Source organism: Vanellus vanellus (assembly GCF_965231255.1).
Source record: "Vanellus vanellus genome assembly, chromosome: 6".
NCBI lineage: Eukaryota > Metazoa > Chordata > Aves > Charadriiformes > Charadriidae > Vanellus > Vanellus vanellus.
Window position 1 is genome coordinate 42,895,010 of NC_138911.1, and position 24,849 is coordinate 42,919,858.

The window sequence follows — 24,849 nt, forward strand, 5'->3', positions numbered from 1 at the left end:
CAATATTTTCACCAATTATAAAGAGCCTCTTTGTGAAGCTGTGTGAATATGTAAGATGATCTCATCATTTCCTATTTACTCAATACTTACCTGAATACGCAATATAGTGTAGCTTTTAAATGCATATGCACATGAGTAAAACGTCCTTTTGTAAGAGACTTTGCTAAAAGACTGCTTTTGATACACAATTTCTTCATCTCCTCTTCAAACTGAATTAAGCTACTTCCTTCTTTTAAAACACAACTCACTATTTAGAAGCTTTGGCTTTGATTTCTCAGAACAGCCTTACAGGAAGAAACTATGTTCTTTTTCTTTTTGTAACCATATTTCTGGAGACAAACTTGTACTGATTTATTTTGATTTTCTAACAGAAATAGGTTCCTGCAAAGAACACTAACTGTTTCTTCTTCCCCCCCCCCCCTTCACTCCACTGCTACAAGAATATTGCTGTGCGCAAAGCTACCAAGGAAAACTGAAATCCCTCTGTTGGGAACTGTGTACATAGCAATATATTCATACTTTGAGAAATAAGTGAGGGGTTTTTTTTTAGTCCTTAGCATGACATACGGTGCATTTCTTGCATGCTAACCACTGAATTCAAATCGAGTAACTAGTACCGTTTCAGCAAATTTTGGTGAAGTTTAGCATGCACTGTTTTAGGGAATATATCTGTGCAGCTAGCATAAAGGTCACCAGTTTTAAAACATTAACCCTCAGTTATTCCTTTTGATTAAAGGGCTTATATATGTGTGTGTATATATATAATTATATTTGTCATCCTATTCTTTGTATTTAAGATTTGTTTCATTCTCCTGTTTACAGTTACAGTCACTGAAAAGGTTGTTCCTGACAGCTATTAAGGTGAAATCCAGTGTTAGAAAGATTTCTCTATATTTCCACACAATATGCCTTAGTAACAAGGCCTTTTTTTTCCGTCTTTCTTTTAAACGTGTAACTCCCATTAACATTTTGGAGACTTATGCATTGGTTAGCAGAAGAAACTAAGCCTGTAAGAGAGGTCACCTCCCCTGCTATTCTTACAAATGGACTGATACACCCTGTCCTGCATAATCCTGTGTAATTTCAGTCACACGAGCCATCCCACTGATGTGGTCACAAGTCTCACCTTCCCCCATACTGCATTGTCTGCCAGACTGGATACTCCATGTATAATACAAATAGAAATTTAAAACTCTGCATTTCTCACTATGCAAAAATACGGAGCTGAACACTGATTCTCAGTAACGGATTTGCCTTAAGTACAGTCTGAATAAATTCAATATGTGGTCCACAGGGCATTACTTTTTCAGAAGTTTATGCTAAGCTGAAATGCATGGTCTGTTGCTAGTAACAAAACGTAACTTCACAAACAGAGCTTAGGGTGGACTAATTCTTTACTTTCACTTCTTCTCAAAATCAGTAACTTTATTAATGGACTCCCTGTACCTGCAAACTGAAGAACCTCAAAATGAATCTGGGTTTTACGCGGTAACACTAGGTTATCAATAAACCAGAGAGATTTCCCTTCCTGATGTGTCCTTCTAGTTGCTTGTTTTCTCAAAATTCTCACCTAATTTCTAAGTTTCAGCATGGCAATGTTAACAGTTAAAAACCACTGTAAATTAGAAAACATTTCAAATTTTTTTCATGCTTTCTTGTATCACATTGAGAAATTTCTTCCCAAGCTATAGTATGAGCTTTCAGAATTGGCTTGGAGGTGCCTAGTTCGCTCTCAAAGGATGTGAGAACCAGATTTAGCAGCACAGCACAGCACAGCTGGTCTGCCGGAGAATCTCTTTACAGAGAGAATTTTTATATTGAATCGTGGGACTTCCTTCAGAGTGCAGTCCACAAATCTCTCATATGAAACGTGCTTTAGACAGATGCAGGAAGTAAAATCCTGTGTATGTGGTAATATATCTGGGCCGGCCAAATAGGGAGTAGGAATTTGCAGGTAGATGAACTTCATGGAAAGCTCATTTTCAAGACAGTATTTCAAATATTCTTTGGATGTATAGTAATTTGAGAGCCTGAACTGACTGTAGATGGTTTGTATGTGACTCTGAGGCACCGAATTCTCTTTCTTGAAACAGCAAGCACCTTTCCCTTCAGAAATAACTTATCAGGTTTTAATTTCACCCTTTATTCTATAGTTTTGAAATTAATGCTCTTCTCAGCTCATCACATAGACTTTTCCAGTGGTGCAACATTCAATAGAAAAGGTGCTGGGAGGAAGAACTTGTCTAGGATGAAATGGACTGAAAGAGCTGGAGGGTCTGGCTCCTCATAGCCATCACAATGCAGAATTGCAGTGTGCTCTTCATCACTAGCTACTGACTCACCTGGTACCTTGACTTCCGAATATGCGTGTGGGCAGCGGTGAGAATTCATCCTTTGGTGTTTGTATAGCATGGTAATGTCTTCAGATAAAAACCGTTAGAAAGAAGATGACAGTATATTTAGTAGATACAAGTGCAGACAGATTTTACTAGTTTCTGCACAAACCTGTGGGTGTTCGGGTTTCCAGAAAGGAGCCAATATCACTCCAGACGTCCAGGCATATCAGTTTAACTGTCAGCTGTAAGCGGAGTATTTTGAATGTCCTATTTTACCGAAATGGAAAAGTCTACCATAATCAAAACTTGCAGCAGCATTTTTCTTCCCTTATTCTTCATAACTGATAAAGTTCGGCTAATTTATGTGAGATTGTTTTCTAAAGTGGCATACAACATTGGTTTGACAGAAATGCTGCTGTTCATATTTTATCTTTATTCTGCTGTATAATGAGGTTTTGAAGCCAATGAGTTATCATAGCAGAATAGTTAGAGCTTGGAATACAAAAGTAAAAATTTAGGGAAACTTATGGATCTCTGCTAGAAACAAACCTAGTTAACTAGAGATTGCTGAAAAACAACAGGACCCAGATCACAAATATTTGTTCATATTGCAGCTGAACCTAAATTGCGCTTTGTATTCACTTTACATTGCACGTTTTTACATGCATTTTTTTATTCAGTATTTAAAAAATTGGAGTGGGTATTGGGGGATTCCTCCAAGGTAAGAAAGCATCTGTGTTTGTATGGCTGCCTTTGTAAATATCTTTTTCTGCAGATATCTGTTGTACACGGATTTAGATATAGATACATTCATATGTATAATTAGGGGTATAGACATTTGGTTAACTTGAAAGCTCCAAAGTGTCGTTTGTCACATTTATGGTAGGAACTTTAACTGCCTTAAATACTTATTCTTTTCCAAAGTGACTTTTTTCTTTTCCCTCTACAAAAAAAAATCAGAATGTACTTCATGAAACTATTGTATATGAAGCACTTATTAGCCGTAATTAAATGGACAATATGAATTTACTACGTCTTTAGGACTCTGGCTTGTTCTGGTTTAGAGCAAGATGATTAATGCAAATACATATTACTTGAGATAACCATTTAGCAGCTAATTTAGCCAAATTTATTACAGCAGTTAGAGGTTTTTCATTTTAGCAGACGGAGACAAGGACATGACAAAAGCAGAAGGTGTATATGAATGCACACTGCCCTCTAGTGCACAAAGCTTTATGGGATTAGTGAGAAGTGCAGAGGATAGTAAGTGCTCCAGTAACAATAGTACCCGATTTTGTGTAGTTCAGGTTTTCTTTAAAACCATGCTGCTCCCTTCCACTGAAAGATTTGCATTTCGTCCCCTTCTCCTGACACTGAAGCCTCAGATACAAGCCAAATTCCCTTCAACTTGGCAATATTTTGGCTGAAATATTACTTTAAACATCTGTATTTTTAAGCCTTCTTGCTGCGAGCATTTAATAACACCGTTTCACATTACTGATTGCTTTTACTTGTTTCTGTTTCCTAGCATATTTCAAACATCGGAGAGAGCTGTCACTCTTTGGCTCTATCCAAGCCATTCTGTGCCTCCCTTAGGCCTCTTTCTCAGTCTGTTGGTGGATTTACTTTTCTCTGCTAGAAAGTAAATTCTCCCAAGACCTTCCCCCCACTGACCAGTGGAGATTTGGTTCATCTGAGAACTGTAAATTCTGTTTGACAAGATCAAAGAAACAGATGTATAAGTTCAGTGGTTGATATCGCCTGCAATAAGGAGAAATGATCAAAGCAGCAGGGGTAGAGTATCTTCCCAAACCTTTCAAATATCCAGAATCTCAAAGAGGTCTACCTAGGAGCTATGAATAAATCACATATAAATTTGCCTCTTTTTTTCCTTTTCTTTTTTTTACAGTTTGACATTGAGTGCATTGAAAATGTCCACACAGCAATAAGTATTCTGTGAACCAAAGAGATTTGTAGTTCTTTTTACTTTTCTTCTTCCGCTAGAGTTTCCAAAAACAGATTAAAATTATACTTTAAAAACTTGTAAAACATACAGCTAGTTATGCTGAACTTCAGATCCTGTTCGTCATCTCACTGGCATGTCGCATCAAACCTAAAGAAAGTCAAGTATCCTCTGCTTATACTTGTGGTGTGTTGTACAATGAAGATCATTTTACCGCAGTTCTAAAATGCACTGTATCATGCTTCGATTTTGTTTGTATTTTTTGCCAGTGCTGAATAAGGGTCAATGTGTAACAAAGTATTACCGCTGGATGCAGAAGAACGGAGGCTATATCTGGATACAGTCTAGCGCAACCATAGCTGTCAACGCCAAGAACGCAAGTGAGAAGAATATCATCTGGGTCAATTACCTTCTTAGGTAGGTCTTCCAGTCACTTCTCTCACTTGAACTGCTGTCTCTGTTGCTTCTCTCTGTTGGTGAGAGCTTTAGGGAAAAAACAATTGCCTACTGGAAAAAGTTAAGGAGAAGAACTCAAAAACAGTGCCATTTGGTTATATTTATTGAGGCATCTGTCATGTCTCAGTACACTGGAATATTCTTGAATTATGCTGCCTCAGTCTTCAAATAAACCCTCAGCCATTTTATTGCTTGCCTCCACTACCCTGAAATCTACTCAACCTGAGCTCAAAGATCAAAATGATCCACACCAAGTTTCAGTAGTTGTGTTATATAACCTGGTGTGAAGTGTTGGGCACTGGTTTATTTGGTTATTGAAAATGCATGGAAGCAAGCTTCTGGAATGCGACAAAAAGGTCTCTCTGAAAGGTGTTTGCCAGTTCACTCCAGAGAGAGGAATTTTCTCAGGAGAAAAGCCTTGAACTAGTACGCTGCTCCTGTAACCATCAGACAGTATTGACACTGAAAAATGCAAAATGGGATTTAAAAATAAAAGTAGCAATTAAAACTGGTTTAAACTATTAGAACTATTGTAAATGGAAATAATAGTAGTATCTTGAATGAAAGGCTGAGAAATTCCGTTTTAGCAAAGCGTTAGTATTTTTAAAGGACTGGTTTCTGAGCTCAGGGGAAGACCAACAGTCACTGAGAGACAGTGAATTATAAACCTGACCTTTCTCATCTGAAAATACCTTTCAACACATTCTGTTTTGTGAAAATGTTCAATAAGATGGGCGATTTTCTGTTTCATTCCAGAGCAGAACAAACAAACAAATAAAATTTGAAACCTTGAGATTGTCATGAAATGCAATTGTCATTTTCTGGCCTGTTCTCCTTTCAAGTTGCTTGTCATGGTTTGTTACATTCCCTTTGATGCCATGAGAGTTCAAAGTGATGTCGAGGGGTTAGATTGTGACTTATTATGCCAAGTCCAGCAAGCCCTGAAGAAACGGTGCCTGCGTAAACTTGCATGTTGAAATACTTTTGATTCCCCTTTTGGGGAAGAGGAGGAAGCAACCCCTGGCAGGAGAGCATTGAGGGATACTGCGGGAAACCTTCCACAGCAGTGGAGTGTTCATTGGGGCTTGCATGTTTCTGTCCTGCTATGATTGAGCACGGGCATTTCTGAATATATCCTTACCCAGCTACATTTTGTCTCTCTTTGAAAGAGTAAGGCAGGATGCAGCATTTCAAGAGGGCTTGTCGGCCAATTCTGAACTGGAAGTACAGCTTCACTGCCCCAGTCCTAACAGGACTTCAAAGTGTCCAGAAATGTGCTCATATACTAGCTGGAAAAGTGGTGCATAAGAATTATGAACAGTTGCCTCTGTCCCCTTTGCCGCTTTCCAGAAAATAGGTGAACCTAGTCCACAAACGTCCCACAAAATTATTCTTTCTACCAAGAGAATATACCTAAGAAAAAAAGAAAAGCAATGTGGTCTTCCCCAAGTCTACTCCCAGAACTTGATTTTTCTGCTGCATTCCCTTCACTGGTCTGTTAGAGAAAGATTAACTTCTCCACTGAATTTGTATTTTTAATTTAGATTTTTCCTAGTACTGGAATCCATGAAAGATCCAAATGTCCAAATAATATTTTAATGACAGATCAAGGCATAATTAGGTCTACTCTTAGCAGGAGTACTGGTCTGTATACATTTCCATGCATTAGAAAGTATGATTCAGCTGTCTGTAAAAGGATAGACTAATTATAGTGACAGGGAGGATTAATGCTGTTCTTGTTCTAGCAACTTGTTATTCACAGTGTGAAAGCCCTCAAACATCTTTTGCTTGGAAGGGGCAAATTTCGGGACTGTGCTGGGGTGCAACAGAATAAAGTCACTTTATCAGGACAAAACCATAAAGATGATAATCATAAGAATGGCATTTCAAAGTGAACTGTGTGAACTCTGAATTTTCACAGTACCCTGTAATAGGCTGAATATGGGCACACTGTCATTGTGATAGTGTGTCAGTCACCCCCAGTGCTGCCTCATATTGTTCTATGCAGGACTGTGGATTTTCTGGTCTATCACCAGGCTGGAATTTGAACTGCATAGAAATGCTCACCTATTCAAAAACGATTAAAGACTTTGTTTATTTTCAACATTCCTATGCCACTTATGTCTAGCTGTTTCTGTTTCCCTGCCTTTGCACAGATTTGGGAAAGGAACACATTTTGAAAGGTACAAACCAAGAAAAAACATCGGCTTGGGGTGGTTTTTTTTTTCAGTTTCTCTGGTAGTGTAGCTTTTTTACATTGCAGTCATGTTCATTGCTAACAAGTCACAGGTGAGCACCACATGAGCAGATGAAGATATGATTATAATGGGTGTGTTGACAGTTCTTTATCCCTAACATATGCATCTTAACATGCACATGTGCATCTGTCATATAGTTAGAGTGGTTGCTTTTGGTTTCTTGGTGATGTGGATGCACGTGTGCAGTGTTTAAAAAATACATAACCCTTTTTATCTATTTTGGGCCAAAGTCTTTTAAGCAGTGGTCATTTTCTCTAGCCCTAACTGAGCGCCTTCTTACTAACCTTATGTATGGTCTGCTTGATTAAAGTGTGGAAAACAGGAATGCTGAGAAAAACAGGTATTGAAAGGGCTCCAGCAAGGTTGATAGAGAACATTGTTACAGAGATAACTCTAATAGACATTGCCGGTGGGAGAGAAACAGATTGGAAAAGTTAAAACACCCTCTCTGTCCTTCCAGGCACAGTAATGGGATCGAAATCGAGATATTTTGTTGTTGGATGATTACACAGTGTAGCTTTACTGTTAGATATTGCACAAGCCATGGTGTCCCACTTCCGTAAGAACGCTTTGATAGCTCTAAAACTTCACTAGAATCAAACGAGTTTTAGTACCTGGTCAATATAAGTATTTGACAGCAGCATTAAAATAAACCTTCATAAAATCCCTGCTGTGAAGCTCTGAGGAGCCAAAAATGTATGTTTCTGTGTTTGCTCTGCTATTCTTCCTATTTATGTTCTTTGTTCCTGAACTTTGATATGAAAGAGGGAAAACCCATGAAACTGCAAATCATCCAATTGTGTTTATATTTGCTGTCACTTCTTCAGTAACCCAGAGTACAAGGACACTCCAATGGATATTGCACAACTTCCTCATCTGCCAGAGAAAACCTCAGAATCCTCGGAGACCTCTGACTCTGAATCGGACTCAAAGGACAACTCAGGTAACACACATGGTGTACCTTTACACCCACAAAAGGTCCATATCATGAGAGCCATGTGGTTGGCATTCCAGTTGCTTTTACTCCTCAAGGATTGTTCCATTATAACAAAAAAAAAAAAATAACCACAACCCAAAATCAAAAAAATCCTGTAAAGTTAAATTGAAAAATACTAGCAAAATCTTTTCATGACCTCAGCATTTCCACAGTATCTCCATTTCCTCAGTATTTCTCTTCACTCTGTGCATGCATCCTTGCCTACATTGCATTGAATTAAATATTTGATTTCCCAGCTAAGCTTCATGAGCAGGTACTGTGCCTTATGGAGAAGACCTGGGATTGTGACTGTTGATTGTAATTGTAATTCTTGTTGTTATCTTTCCAAAGTAGGCGTGCGTTCTGAAGATAAGTCCCTACTGTCAATCTTTTATGACCCTTTTTCCGGTACAAATACATTTTTGAAGAGTCTCGCTAGGGGGCAGTGAAGATTGCAAAATTTGAGGGTTTTCTTGGGTTAAAAGAATTATATTTTATTAGAAGGTATGAGTTCAAGCACTTGTTTCTAAGTTCTTTAAGACTGGGACTTCAGCTGTTTTTTAAAAGCTAAACGTAGTTGTCAAACTCAATGTGTAAATTAGTCCTGCAGATGGTCCAGTGCTCAGATGGTTCACACATTCCCCATCAGTTTTGAAAGTGGTTACCTAGGTACAGGTACAGATCATCTGGCTTTGAAAGGAGCATGGTTTCCTGTGGCCCAAGAACTAAGGATGTTACTCTGCTGTAGTATGCGAGATATATATAGATAGATAGATACACGATTTTTTTCTCATGTCTATGATAACAACCAAAAAAATCTGGAGAAAATGGATCATAGTGACATAAATCAAGCAAAAGCAAGAGGATCAGGCCTTAATGTTATATTATATTATATGGCTATTCCCTTTGATCTTTTCACGGAATCACGGAGTTTTCAGAGTTGGAAGGGACCTCTAGAGATCATCTAGTCCAACGCCCCTGCTAAAGCAGGATTGCCTCGAGCACATTACTCAGGACTGCATCCAGGCGGGTCTTGAAAATCTCCAGAGAAGGGGACTCCACAACCTCCCTGGGCAGCCTGTGCCAGTGCTCTGTCACCCTCACCGTAAAGAAGTTTTTCCGTGTATTTGAACGGAACTTCCTGTGTTCTAACTTGTGCCCATTACCCCTCGTCCTGTCACTTGGAACCATCGAAAAGAGCCTGGCTCCATCCTCCTTCAACCCACCCTTTAGATACTTGTATGCCATAATAAAGTCTCCCCTCAGCCTTCTCTTCTCCAGGCTAAAGAGTCCCAGCTCTCTCAGCCTTTCCTCATAAGGGAGGTGCTCCAAGCCCTTAATCATCTTAGTTGCCCTTCGCTGGACTCGCTCCAGCAGTTCCCTGTCCCTCTTGAACTGGGGAGCCCAAAACTGGACACAGTATTCCAGTTGTGGCCTCACCAGTGCAGAGTAGAGGGGGAGAATGACCTCCCTCGACCTACTGGCCACACTCTTCCCTATGCAGCCCAGGATTCCATTGGCCTTTTTGGCAACAAGGGCACATTGCTGGGTCATGGATAATTTACTGTCTACCACAACCCCCAGATCCTTCTCCTCCAAGCTACTTCCCAGCAGATCCGCCCCTAACCTGTACTGGTGCCTAGCATTCTTCCTCCCCAGGTGGAGGACCTTGCACTTGCTTTTGTTGAACCTCATTAGGTTCTTCTCTGCCCAGCTCTCCAGCCTGTCCAGGTCACGCTGGATGGCAGCACGGTCCTCTGGGGTGTCAGCCACCCCACCCAGTTTGGTATCATCAGCGAACTTGCTGAGGATACACTCTGTCCCCTTATCCAGGTCATTAATGAATATATTAAACAAACTTGGACCAAGTATTGACCCCTGGGGGACACCACTGGTTACAGGCCTCCAACTAGACTCTGTGCCGCTGATCACAACTCTCTCAGTTCTGTCCCACAGCCAACTCTCAATCCACCTCGCTGTCGCCTCATCTAGCCCATACTTCCTCAGCTTCCTAATGAGGATGTTATGGGAGACAGTGTCAAAAGCCTTGCTAAAGTCAAGGTAGATGAGATCTACGACTCTCCCCTCATCCAGCCAACCAATTATAACATCATAGAAAGCTATCAGATTGGTCAAGCATGATTTACCCTTGGTAAATCCATGTTGACCACTTCCAATAACTTCCTGTTCCTCAACGTGTTTGGAGATGACATCCAGAATGAGTCGCTCCATTACTTTCCCAGGGACAGAGGTGAGACTAACTGTCTGTAGTTCTCTGGGTCCTCCTTCTTGCCTTTTTTGAAGATCGGAGTGATGTCAGCCTTTTGCCTTCATTTTTTTCTTCTTTGATAGCTTGGTTTAATGGTTGAAGTCAACATTAGGCACACCTACAGGCTTGTTGCTCACCATCATTTGGCATCTGTTCACCCATTCCCAGTGCTTCTTATATGCTGTCATGTGCCTAAATAGCCAAATAACACACATGTGGAGAACAGTTTGCATTTCCTATGTGCACTGTAAGTTTCTCTAGGTGAGAAGTACATGTGCATTCATGACTCCTAAGGCTGATGCAGAGCAAGGGAGCATTCTTCAAAGGTGGACAGATGTGTGCATCCCAGAAGGAGGTGTCTGGTAGTCTTGGAAGACAGCAGAGACAAGGGGTTGTTTCTTAAAAAATAATTAAATAGAAATGCCAAAAGACCTGAAATTAGACCAGCATCTAGGATGAAACCAACATATTCAGTTCAAGCTCTGATAAAATCCCAGGCAAGTTTTGTGCAGCTTTAGACTACCTCACCCTAAGCCCACTCTTGATTAGCTAGAAATCATGGCCTTAAAAGAAAGCATCTTCAAGAAAAGGAAAAAAAAAATGTATGAGAAACTCAGCCCTGGGTGGAACAAAAAGCTGGATGAGATTTAGGGGGCTGTGGCTGTTACTTTTTCTTCTGTGGGGTTTACTTTTCAAAAGGGAGGGTCTCTCTGCTGCTGGTGACTCAAGCAAAAGTCCCATTAAGTGACTTGAAGTGCATTGCCCTGAATCCTCAGGCAGCTTCCCTGTCAAGCCCACCTTCTCCAGCACTTCTGGGAAACTGTTTGGTATTGACATGGCTCCAGGAGTAGCCAATCTTTAGAGGAAAACTGGGCCTTCCTCTCTCCCCTTAAAATGAGTACATTGAAAAGGAGTAGTACTTGGCTCTGATGAGTGAAAAAACATCTTTTATTTCACAACAAAAGATTTCTGGCTGGTCTGTAAAAGACAGGGTCTCTCTGAAGCCTTCCATGACCCCTTCAAACATAGTACGATGATGGAGAGTATTCATTCTCAAAGCTGCTTTGGCTGCCTGAGTCCATGGCTAGAGTGTTTATCTCATCTGTATTAGAATTAGGTAAAAATCTAAGCCACAACTAAATTAATTCAGACAAGAAGAGTGACAGCTTCTCAGTGCCGTAGCTGGGCTATTTCAATGGCCCTTAGATGATTTGGATCAGTCAAGAGTTTAATTCACTGCCTGATTTTTTTCTATTGTGTTTTTTTTTTTATATTGTTTGTTGCCCTTCAGGGAAATATGAGAAGACAGTCTAGCAACGTAACAAAATTGTTATAACTGGTTTATTCATTCAGATTTATACCTGTATGACCTACGTCTCCTCTGACATGGGAGGAAATCGGCAGTAATTCCACTGAAGTCAGAGACACTATGCCACTTCAAAAGCGGCAATGGTGAGAGGAAAATGAGATGAGAGGACTAGAGTCTTCATTAGTAAATAGCACTACACCTGGATGCTTGCCCACTGTAGGAGAACACGGATGTGAAAGAACAATCACCAGAACATAACAGTCATAATGGGATTGTTCGCTGACTCCTCTTTGGATGACACAGCTACAATGCTGTTGTGCTCACAGTTGTCAAAATGGTTCTTGTCCAGCAAGCAGATGAAAAGGCCCCCCCTCGGTCAAGATGCAGGCCATATGGCATTGGCTTTTAGTGCACTAACAGTCCTGAGTCAGGGAGATCCATGGTGATCGAAACTCTCCCAAAACAAAATTGCAAAAAGTTGTGGTGCTACAGAAAAGAACGCCTTTTGCCAAAAACATTTACAGCAATCAAATCTCATTGGTAGGTAGAAATCTGGACTTGGGTTATAATATTATGTTCCTGTTGCTAACGGTTTGTTTCACTTTCCTTTTGCTCCAGAGGACAATGAGAACTCAAAGTCAGATGAGAAAGGAAACCAGTCAGAAAACAGTGAAGACCCTGAATCCGATAGGAAAAAGTCAGGAAATCAGTCGGATAACGAAATGAACTGTAATGATGACGGGAACAGCTCCAGCAACCAGGACAGCAGGGACAGTGATGACAGCTTTGAAAACTCTGACTTCGAGAATCAAAAGGCCCCTGAGGACAGTTTTGGCACTCTTGGCTCTATGCAGATCAAGGTGGAGCGCTATGTTGAGAGTGAGTCGGACTTGCGGTTGCAGAACTGTGAATCACTGACCTCGGACAGTGCCAAGGACTCAGACAGTGCAGGGGAAGTAAATGCCCAGTCTTCCAGCAAACATCAAAAGAGGAAGAAGAGGAGAAAAAAGCAAAAGGGAGGCAGCATGACCCGGAGAAGGCTGTCAAGCACCTCAAGTCCAAATGGACTTGACTCAGCTTTGGTGGACCAGCCCCAGCTGCTCTCGTCGCCAAACAGTGCCTCAGTGCTCAAAATTAAAACAGAAATCTCAGAACCTATCAATTTTGATAATGATAGCAGTATTTGGAATTACCCACCCAACAGGGAAATCTCAAGGAATGAATCACCCTACAGTATGACCAAGCCCCCCAGCTCCGAGCACTTCCCTTCCCCCCAAGCCAGCAGTAGTTTACATGTCTCCATTCCAGACTCCGTTCTCACCCCACCAGGGACTGAAAATACTGCCAGCCGTAAAACTCAGTTCAGCACCTCATCCAACTCGGCCTTGGCTCCTGTGTCCTCTGACCCTTTGTCACCCCCGCTTTCAGCATCTCCACGGGACAAACATCCAGGAGGTCCCACAACGTCCAACTCTTTGTTGTACACTGGGGATCTGGAAGCCCTTCAGAGGTTACAAGCAGGCAATGTGGTGCTTCCTTTGGTTCACAGGGTAACGGGAACCCTTGCTGCGACCAGCACTGCTGCTCAGAGGGTCTACACCACTGGCACTATTCGGTATGCTCCAGCTGAAGTTACTTTAGCCATGCAGGGCAACCTCCTCCCCAACACCCACGCTGTTAACTTTGTTGATGTTAACAGCCCCAGCTTTGGGCTGGATCCTAAAACACCGATGGAAATGCTCTACCACCACGTTCACCGACTCAATATGTCGGGACCGTTTGGAAGTGCTGTGAGCGGGGCCAGTCTGACCCAAATGCCTGCAGGGAATGTGTTCACAACTGCCGAAGGACTTTTTTCCACTCTTCCATTTCCTGTGTACAGCAATGGCATTCACACTACACAGACTCTGGAACGGAAAGAGGATTGAAATATGACCACATACTGTGTTCAGTGTTATACTCTGAGGCATAGACTATGTTTTAATTTAGACCTTTAATTCTAGCACTTTGAATTTGAGCAGGTCAGCTTATTCTCTCAATACGATCTCCCATTTCATTCCCTTTCTCTTTAACTTGACTTATTCTTTAATGTAAAGATATTTTTTTATTTTTGCCTTCAGAGAGTCGAAGTACCAGTTGCCTGCCATTTTGTCTTCTTCTAAGATGTGTGTTTTTTCCTTTGCATCTTTATTAAGATGCCTTTAATATGTGTATGCCTCTGCCATAGAATACTCAGTGTTGTGGTAAAGAGATTTTAAAGTGACAACCATTGGTTTTACTTCAAAATGATCTTGATATGATCAAGATTAAAAGAGACAAGCATAAACAATGTGCCCTGTTTGACTAAGTCAAATGAAAAGGGGTTTTTGTTCCTAATTCCTTTAAAATAGGGGATAGTATTTTAGAATTTTATGCAGAGTTTAATTCTCTTTTTATGGTTAAGATTTTCTTACTTGCACATAAAATAATTTGGGTTCTTAAAAAGTTAATTTCTGGCCTGTGACTAGAATGTTAAAAAGTTGGACTAAATGTTAATTACTGAAACTTTAACTTAATTTCTAAAACCATGGTGCTATCATTTATTAATCTGTAATGTCTTCATACAATATGCAGCTTGTGGGCTGGGTTTTTTGGAAAGAATGTGTCTCGTACTGGTTTATAGTTGGGTGCTGCAGTCTCCTTGGTTAGTTAAGACAAAAGCCCTCATTAACATTTGCTGCAGGACTTAAAAGTTTTTACCTCCAAACTAACAAGCATAGCCTCACATCAAATTTAAATGGGTCAGGAAGCCTTTTTCAAAAAGCGCTTAAAAACAAAAAACTCAATTTAATTGACGCGAGGAGCAGTTTCTTAGGTGCATATTGTTTTGCTTTATTTTTTTCTCAGTGTAACTGAGGCTAATTTTACAGCGTCAAATAACACTTCGGAGTAAAAAAAAAAAACCAGAAAAACTATTTAACATGTTTGTTTTGTTTTTCATTTAATATTATAGAGGGAAGGTTGTAAATTTCTTTCTGTTCTTTGATTTGGGTATTTTTTGTTATTTTTTCCTTATTTCTAGTGTTGAAACCAATATGTTTTAAAACTAAAGAATGGGTTAATAAGCTTGAAATAGATAACTACAACTGAAAACTGCACATTAAGTAAAAGAAAAGAAATCTCCTATTTTGTCTTTGTTGCCAGAAATCACAGTGTAGTGTCAAACACTCCAAATGACTGTCAAATATAAATTCTTCTTCCACTCCATCTTTGGCAGCTGTTTGTTAAGGCATCTAATAACAGATGTGAGAACTGTAATGTGTACAATGTGTAAGTGTCCTTGGCTGTCAGTCCCATTGCAGTTTCAATGTGTGTTACTATATGCAGTATATACTAAGCTAATGTAGTTGTTTTGTCCTTTGTCTTCTCTGTGCTTTATCTCTAGTCCGGAGTGGTAAAGTCCCATTCCTGCAGTCCTAGTGAACCAGTGATTCTTGGGGGTTAGTGGTTTTTGTGTGGTGGCCTTCCTCTGTAATGTCACCTTATGCTGCTTCCACTGTCTGTATACCTTTTAATTTCTGCTGTTGCTTTGCTGTTGTGTATTCTCAAACCTCTCTCTCCCCCCCTCCACACTTTTCCCCTCTCTCTTTCTCTTGCTCTCTCGTTCTCTCTTCTTCACTCTCAGAGATAAAAGACTCTTAACTAGCTCAAGGTTAATGGAGCCATTTTTCCCACAGAGGAATTCTGGGTATGACTTACTCTTCCAGTGTACCCCACAATGCACTACGGAGTAATGCTCAGATATATTAAGCAAATTGATGCCATATAGCCTCAGTTGTTAACATTCCCAGAGTCCCTTGTGCTCGAACTGTAAGCGGAGGGTGCATTTCTTTGGTTTTCTCCCAGGTGGGCTGGCGGAGTAATACGTAGAGCAATTACCAGTGAGAGAGGACATGCTTTCAAAGGGCGACCAGCGTCGTTTCAAAAGGAAACCGAGCTTAGGATTGTCATATATATTTGCTTATGTGTGCAATGCTAATACAGTAACTCGGCCGTCCTTTGGATTTTTCATCACTCACCGCACCGAGTCGATTCCTGCGGTAGCTTTGAATTTGAGAAGTAGGTCCGAGCCACGGTGGAGTAATAGTGAAAAGGGAATTGGACGCCACAAATGTAATTAATGATCTTTCAGAGGTTCCATTGGAAGGATTTAAGTGGGTCTAAAAAAGGCGAGAAAGCTGATTGGGAAGTTCAAAGTTTAATTTTGGAAGCTCTACTCTAGCTATGGAACAATCAAAGGAGTGCACCTATCAGCTACAAAAAACAGCTAGACAGCTGTTGTTGTTTTGGGTTTTTTTTTTTATAAATGTTTCTGTGTTGTGTCAAAATGATTTCTGGTGATTTAAACTAACAGATAATCACAGCTGCTGTCTAAATCCATAGTGTTTAAAATTACAAAATGAAAAAAAAACTTCATTACCTGTGAAGACTGTGTCTGTGTTTTTAACTATTTCTTGTACAAATATATGAAATCTTTTATGAGGAGACTGGTGCCAAGTAGCTGAATAATGGGGAAAGGGATTCTGTTCGTATAAATCTTAGCAGTGTTACCAACTCTACAATATAAAAAAAATTAAAACGTTAAAAAGTGACAGCTATGGTACATTTATTTTGTGTTAAGCTAACCGAATCTAACTTCTTGAGTGCCTGGCTTATTTGAAACATTTTTTTCATTGATCATTGATAATGCTGCAAATCAGAAATGTACATACTTCATTTACAACAGGGTTCTTTTTATACTTTTGTAGATTCTCATACATGTCATACATGGTTGTCTTTATGTAACTTAATTTTTTTTCATCCCGCAGGTGCCATTTTCATAATAAACTTCTCTTGGATTTGTTACTATCTGGCATCATTTCTTTTACATATAACCATCCTGACTAATGAATGCTGGTAGTATTTGTTTGAGCAGGTATTTTTTAATTGTTTTGTAAAAAAAAAAAAAAAAAGAAAAAAGAAAAAATAACCAAAAATCAAAGAGGATAAAGCTAGATTTTATTAACGCTTGCGAAATGAAGAAAAGAAGCTGTCAAGATGTAGGTTGAGAATGCTAATCCAAATACTACAACAAACTTGCCACCATCCTAAATTCTCAGCTACCCCAACTCATCGTCATATTGAGCATTTTTATGCACATTATCAAAGCTGAATAATGGACCTGCAACATTAACCACTATAGGAAGTGTGCATTTTTTTCTTGATTAATGCACACTGGAAGAGGTCAGCTTTTGTACATTAATCATTTAAAATGCACTCTATATTTTCATTTTTGTACTCTGCGATGTTACAGTGAAACTCTTTGGTGACATTATATCCTACCTAGGCTGCTGATTCTTTTCAATGTGTGCCTTCTTTCCCCAGACTGGCAACACGTAAGTTGTTGGTGTCGTGTGGGTAGACTTTCTGCCTTACAAACTGAGGACAGAAACATTTACCGGTGCAGAAAAGACAAGGCAAAAAGCCTTGACCTCACAACTGAAGGGTAAAAAAACCCTCAAATACAGTTTTGATTCGGCAGACAGCCACACACAGTGGTTGACCCTAAAAAGGGAACAGCCATCGGCAATTACGCCTGCAATTACATTCTGAAAAAAGACCCGGAGCAAGTGTGTTTGGTCTCTGCTGTGAAAAGCAGGGAGAAGCTGTGCTACAGGAGATGCCGCCCCCGGTACCCACGGCTGTGTGCTGACTCCAGCAGCGGCTGCTGCATGCGCTGGGTTGTGGCAGGGGAGGGGAGCGGGAGCCTTCTCACCCACCGTTCACACGGCCTCTGCATTTCTCCTTCATTTTTTTGGCTTTCTTTACAGTGCCTCTCCCACCTGCAACAAAGATTTCCAGATTCCATATTTTATTTTGTTATTGCTGAGGATGCAGTCTCCAAGAACAGAATTTTGGGCACGTAAAATCAAAACAGTGCTGCCCATAGCCAACATCTGTAAGCGATTTTGCATGCCCGACCTTTTCTCCTCTGTATGTCCACTTAGAAATTGAAACTATCAGGCTAGCCATTCTGGATGAGATTTTGCTTGCCTTGTTAATGCTGAGTAAAATTGTCTAATCAGTTGCAGGGTTTTCAGCACATCTTTTTACAGCAAAAGATACTCTCAGCTGAAGTAAGAGCATGTAAATCTGGCTCGCTGGGCTGATTAAAAACAAAAACAAAAACAAACCCACAAAAAATGCGTGCACAGTTATAGCTCGGTGGGCCGGCCCAATGGCTTCATACTCTGAAGTTTGGCTCTTTTGAGTTTCCAAGCAGTTCAGGATTCCCACTTCCCAGGCTCCAAGCACCGAGTTTGATATGTCTCCAACTTGCAGGGGGTATAAGGAGCAGAGGTTAGCGGTGCTGCTTTCAGCCCCGCTCGCGTGTTCCAGTTGGCAATGTGTCTTGTTTATGAGGTAGCCAACCGAGAGGAAAACGGAATTTAAATGGAGATTGGAAGAATGACCAGAATAAAGCTTAATGGAAGACTGTTCCAAATAAGTGTTAACCAATATTAATAAAGCCACTAATCCCAAGAGGGGGCTTGAGGAGGGCGTTTCCGAGCTCTTATAAAGGCTTTTTAAACCTCAACCATACTGCCTGGACGTTGCATCGGAGCACAGGGTTGATGTTCAAAGTGAACAGACTGCTCTAAGACTCCCAGTTGAATGAAAAAGTTTGTGCATTAAAGAAAATGATGGAAAGGCTGTTTTGGGGGGTTTGGGGTTTTGTTATCATGATGCTGTTGCATTGATATAGCTCTGGGGAATGGATTTGTAAATTATTATTTGCGCAATTTTAAGAAACCAAAACAGCTGCTTGAAAGGGTTGAATCCTTTTATAAGGGTTCTTTGGGGTTGGTCTCGTTGCTATTTTTATAATATTTGGACAAAAAAGCATTTGCCATGCAGGGAGTTGGGCAAACTTTGTCAAGTCATTTCATCAAAAAACATTTCCTAAAACAACAGATCTCAGTAATTGCCATCTCCGGAAAGTTTCTTCCTGAACCGCTTCTTTTGCAAGGTGACGTATGCAGGTATCGAAAAGCCACCTGAAGAGTTGCGAGGGGAAAAGGGCTCTTTCGAAGCATCATGAGTCTGAAAAGTTACAGTGATAGAAAAATGTTTCAGGATTACTTAGGTAACTAGCTCTGACAGCAGGCACTGCTGCTGTTGCAAGGTGGTCATGTCACGGGAGTAACGGTGATGCCCCTGACAGCATATTTATTGTTATGATTCTAGGAACTGCATTAGTTTAAATGTGTCAGTGCTTGCTGAGGTATCTGCATAGTATTTTTCCTTCTTGCCATTGTAATTTCTTTATTTTCATTGTAGGGCTGGGGGAGGAGGGTGGAAAGGCTGGATGTGCATTGTCAACTAATTTAATGAACTGTCATCTATCTATGATTCTATCTAGCGAGTTTACTGAGGAGCCTACAGAAGTGTGAACAAATGGGATGTCACCGGAGCCACAGATGCTCAGGTAAGATCAAACCATTTATAAAACATGCACATGCATGCACACAGACACACAGATCTGCTACCTCTGAAAGCCAGCTGGGTTGGGCAGGGAAGTACCTATGTATATGTGCATAAGAAAGGTCCTTTCTTCTCCTCTTCCACCTATTCCTTCATCTTTTCATCAGAAGGAGGGAGTGCTGGAAGCTGTGATTCTCTCGCTCTCAGAGTAAGTATTGTTTGTATAGTGTATGAACAGGTATATTTTACTGGCTGAAATAACACCCCAGTGATTCCTCTAATAGCTTTGAAATTTGCAAGTATCACTCAAGACCCAATTTTCATAAAACGTATCCAATCACATCAACACTTTCTTGTGCCAAATCAAACAGGACCTTTCTGAAAGAAACAGGACTCGAGATAAGCCAAGGACACAGAGTTCTGCTTTTAATTGACCTGAATCAGGATGGGTATTCTCCACCACGGTCTTGTTCAGAATCCTAAATTCAGCAACAGAGAGTGGAAGAATAGCTTTTATTTCCATAATCATTCTGAGGTGGGTCTTTCGGCAAGACAAAAGCCCAAAGTAGTTCAGAATTATTGCCCATAAATAACAACATTTCTAGAAGTATCCCACTCTAGAAGTAAAACTAGAGGGGTAAGTGACTCAGGTCCAAAGCCATGCAAATGAAGTCAATAATTATGAGTTTTATTACATTTGTAGAAAGTTTAAAATTTTCCCCATCTCGTAGGAGTTGTGGAGAGTAGATGCAATGCAGAAAATAAGGGATCTTTTAATAGACACCAACAGAACAATGAGTACTGACTTAATGCCCAGGCAGAATAAATCAGGACCCAATAAAGGCTTATGGGAAGTCAGCGGGAGAAGGTTTGCAGATAGAGGACTTTATTGCCCAGTGCTTTGTCTCTAATTACCTGTCACTGGCTCTAGAGACGTGGAAAGTATTGAGATTACCTTTCCCATTACAAGTTTTCCTGACAAAAAGGACCCCTGTCTTGTTTGTAATAAAAGGGGACGTAATATTTTCTTGCAAAAGGAAGGGAATCAGGTTTTCCTCTTGCTTTAAAAGCATTCACAGATTTATAGCGGAAATGACAGGAACAGGATGTATTAACCGTATGACCCCAGCAGAATGAGTCTACACCCTTGATTGATTTAAAAGTTTATCTGTGTCCTCTGAATAGCCACAAAGGGTCAAGTCTTGGTCCTGCTCAAATCAATGAGAGCTTGACTAATGACTTTAATGGCTTCAGGAACAGGACCAAAGTTTTGAGCCAATACTCATAAGCAAATAACAAAGTAGAGCCTATAGCACGAACGGCAGACAAACGAGTCAGGCTAATTGGTGCAGTGCATCAAGTTTTCTTTCTAATCCTGTACCGCACCACTCACACACTGAGAGAGCGGCTCTTTTTTGTTTCATTAAAAAGTCTTTCCCAGGCTTCCCAAACTGCATGGTCTGATCCTTCCAGAGATTCCTGCCTTTAAAACGGGTGGGGAGTGGGGCAGAGGTACAGGCAGGACTGGGAAGACTCTGCCTTCTCACGTACACTCTGTGGGAGGGGGCTTGGCTGCCTGGGTGTTTAACGTGGAAGCAAAGGACTCTGAAGTGGAAACTGTTGGACATCGAAGCTTGTGTGTTCTCGAACTACCAGCAGTGCTACCTGATGGCAGCGCCACTATCACCAATACAGCTTTCCCGGACCCTCTTCGGATATCATCCAAGAGATGGGAAAGTTCAGCACATGGTAAGGAGGTGAGTATTCACTGAAACCAGTTTCCAGGGCTGTGAATCTTTGAGGCCTCTTAGCATCCTTTGCGGGCTCTCCTGTGCCTCCGTTAAAATTTCGTTTCTTTCTTCTTGCCACTTTATTACAGCATGTAAGATAGCGTCTTGCAGGGTAGTGACAAAAGCTGATTTCAGCTCAGGAGGTCCAGTCTCCTTACATTATAGCAAGTGGAAGGAAGTAGGATTCTCCAAAGATTTACTTGAAGCTGAAAACACACCCTAAATGCTGCGATTCATCCCCATGGCAAGGACGCGGGGATCTTAGGCTTTGCAGGGTAAGAGCAGTTTCTGAGAACACGCCTCCCGCTTATTGCTCATTGGCATTTCGAACAAGCTTTGATAATTTTCTTTACTGACTGTTACCTGAAATTTCCAATCGCATGTTCATGTGATCATTTGCTTCCCATCAGGCTGCAGCCTTCATGTTTTCTGCGCGACATCATTTTTCCTCTGTTTTCCCCCGCCTTTGTTTTTGGCTTTGTTTTGGCTCATCCTTTTTAGCTTCACAAGGTCTTCACATACGCACTCCTGGGTGCACAGCACTTCCCCAGCGTGATCTATAAGCATTACTGCCACTCCCTGGTCCCTGTTACCAAGCCAATTTTATATCCAATCGAGTATTTTACCATCAGTCCCATACTCGCTAACCTTATAAATTAATCTGTTATGTGGCACTGTATTGAGAGCCTTTTCAAGTCCAAGTAAATTACGTCTCCTTCTTCACCCCTGTCCACTCTCGTTGTCACTTCCTCAGAGAAATGAATCAAGATTGTTAAGCATGACCTCCCTTTTGTAAATCCATGCTGACTATCTCTAACCAATCTATATTAGATTGATATTAAATCAGGACACAGACTCAAAGGGGGCCTGCTATATAAATGCAACCTAAGGTTGCTTCGTGTGGAGATGAGAGATGGGAATCGCTGATATGCTGAAGTTAACAGTACCAGGTCTGATGGTTTGCCGATAACTTATTAGCAGCCAGATCCCTCCCCAGGGTCGCAACCAGAACTCCTCCAGAGAAAACAAAAGCTTTTATCTGCATTTGCCTAGCATGTTTCTATTGCAGAAGTGAATGTGATCACTGAGGATGAGGAGAGAACTGGGCTCTGCTTTTATTCATCTATGATTAAGTCAAAATCACAAAGGCATTGCAAAAACCTCATTTTCAACAGAATATTGTCCCACAGCTTCCAAGAAGAGCTGCATCTGCATTACCTAAGGTGCATGTCAAAAGGCAGCATGGGCATTCGCTTCTTGTACAAGCACAGCCAAAGGATACCGAGAGTCTCCCACCTTGGCCAAGGTGCTGGAGAGCACGGGTACTACCTCAACTGCAACAATTTTCCCTATATCCCATTAAGACTCCTGGGATCTTACTTCCCCTAAAGCATGTGGACGTGTCACAACTGACTGATGCCAGAGAAGTAATTTTTTCCATGGAGATTAACAGCAAGAGGCGGGCTCAGGGACTGCAAGCTGCAGCTGAGTGAATCGCGCAACACCGCATCCCCTTCCTTGCTTGCTGGGCTACAAAGGTGTCAGCCTGCACAAGCAGTGTGAAGGGAGAGGCCCTCAGCGGTGAATCCTTGCAGTGGTTTTAGGTATACTTTGCTCACTGTTCCGCCTCTGTGACTGGAAATATCTCCCTCAATGCTGTAAGCATAATTGAGGTCTCTTTAGTTTGAGTGGGGGAAAAAAACTGATCCCAACAATCTGTCTTGAGCTGGTTTGACAACATATGCATCAAGCACGCGGAGATCCAGAGGAGATCAAAGACATCCCTTGGGAAACTAACCTTTGGCCTCCTGCCTCACAGCACACCCCAGGCGCACACAGGGAGCCTTCTAATCTACACCCTGTGGGCGCTTATTGCTTATAGCCTACATATACACTTTTGGTTCCCTTGCACCTTCAGATCAGAAAGGCGGTAGTCTATGTATGGCGGGAGAGATGTTGCTCTGGGAGAGTTCAGCCCAGGCAGTGCTGCTGCAGGACTTAGATATTCTGGCAAACGTCCACTGAAACAAAGGAAAGAGGCCCCCTCAATCAGTTTGGCCCGCTTTCAAGGCCTTCACCCTGTAACAGCCAGTACAGACATGCGCAGAAACATAACCAGCAAAAACAGTCGGTCAGTACAGAGAAGCATAGCTTAAAGATAAGGGTTATAAAGGTATAAAGAAAAAGTTGGAGCATGTCTTCCCTGTTTGGCGGAAAAAATTGCTCACATGCTTTATGATTAAAGAGTTCTGAAGAGGAAGTAAAACTATCATGTATTTCGTAGGCAAATAAAAAAAGCAGAAAAGCAAAAAAAAACAAATCAAAGCAGTGTTCAAGTTGCTAGAGTTATCACATCACTAGTACCTGCAGCTAAAACGTGTAGCCTTGTCATTGGCATAAAGATACATCACAGCTATATAGAGTCCCACAGTCAAAGAAGTATGGTTTAATATCAAGTGCATAATATGAATTTATACGTACAATCCAAGTTACCAAATATCTTTAAGGAATCAGCTATTGCATAGGCATATATCCCAGAAAGTCCCATCAGCCAGCAAGTTATATACCGTACCCTTCAAGCAGAAATGGTATAGGTATTTTTCTGAACAAATCTGATCATGAGTGACAGATCAGATGACAGTAACCATCTCTTCGGACCGTAAGACCCCATTGAAACAGGGAACTTGCTGACACCAGTAAGAAATCTGCTCTATAAGTGTGTAATTTGTAGAGTTAAGGATTAGACAAATTAGGAACAATAAAAAGGGAGCAAAAAATGTGAAACAAAACAAGCAGCAAAATTATTTGTCATGACTATAAATTTCTGCTTATGATTTCCAGCATATATTTGTGAGCAAGTAGTGAAGTCCTGTGAAGGATTGAAAGAGTCTTTCTGTTATGTTGGCTCCATGTTCTCCTGCGGCGGGTGAGTTGTACTTACAGGAATCAGCAGTGCACTTCAGAGAAAGGATCCGTGGGAGGAGCGGGTTTTTGAGATAGGAGATATCCTTTAACTTCAGCATTAAGTGCCTGCAGAGCATCTGCCTCCTCTGCCTCTTTGGTTCGTGCCTTGAAGATCTCCGTGCACCGAAACTGAACTGGTTCCCCACCATGAGCAGGGCCTCACACCAGCCGGACGGCTCGAGCGCTGGGCGGCAGGGTCACGGCAGGGCAGCACGGGGCACAGGACTTCAGCGCAGGCCTAGCCCGCTGCCAGCCACCACGGCCTGCACGCTGCCCCTCCCAGTGTCAGGGATATGCTGACTCTGCTGGGTGTGGGCACAGCACAGAACAGAACATCTAGAGACACTCGGGACCGTCTAAATTAAAATCAAGTTGCTTAGAATATTAAAACTCATATGACTGGAAAGCACACCATGAAAACGTTTCTCCCAAACCTCACCTTCACCAGTGGCTCAATATCAGGCTCGAGAAAAAGGCTATAAAGCTCAAAAATTCTTACATTGCGTTAATGGCCTGGTGCCGGGGGGTGCATCATCTCAAGTATGCACCACAAATATTCGTGGTGGTGCAATGAGACACAGGCTTTGTCACCTGGCTATGCATTTATTCCCATTACTTAAACTCCTCTTATGATAACGACATGAGGTTTTTTCAAACTAGATTAAATCACTACAATACCCTAGACCTTTTCTTAGACCATGAACACAAATCTTCCTCATAGAGACTCTCTGTAACTGAGCCACTGCTGCAGATGGAAAGATATCTCCCTGGAGTCCACACACACCCCTTAAAATTGGGAATCCCAAATGCCTTCTTTAAGAGATTCTTGCTTCGGCTTAAAATCTTCTCCCCTGTTATTTTGGCCAGGTCCAAAAGAACAAAAAACGTTGGAGGGAGTGATAAGTGAATGGATCTAAGAAAACAGCTACTACTAATGAACTAGAAATGAGTAGAGATAGTATTTAGTAGTGTTACTTAGTAATGATACTGCTACTTTTAGCAGTACTAGTTGCCTTAGCATCAGT

General features: G+C 41.3%; 1 protein-coding gene across 6 annotated transcripts in view; it reads left to right on the forward strand.

Annotated features, from left to right (window-relative positions):
- The window catches only part of NPAS3 (neuronal PAS domain protein 3), a gene marked incomplete at its 3' end in the record, with an annotated part of 622,106 nt that extends 608,611 nt beyond the window's left edge, over positions 1-13,495 (forward strand). For 5 of the 6 annotated variants that reach the window (XM_082485382.1, XM_082485383.1, XM_082485384.1 and 2 more), the window contains 3 exons: positions 4,569-4,716; positions 7,841-7,968; positions 12,186-13,495. In XM_082485382.1, coding sequence (XP_082341508.1) covers positions 4,569-4,716; positions 7,841-7,968; positions 12,186-13,495 — 1,586 coding nt within the window. The remainder of the gene's footprint in view (positions 1-4,568; positions 4,717-7,840; positions 7,969-12,185) is intronic. The other variant, XM_082485386.1, reaches the window with a different exon arrangement.
- Positions 13,496-24,849: the final 11,354 nt, after the last annotated feature.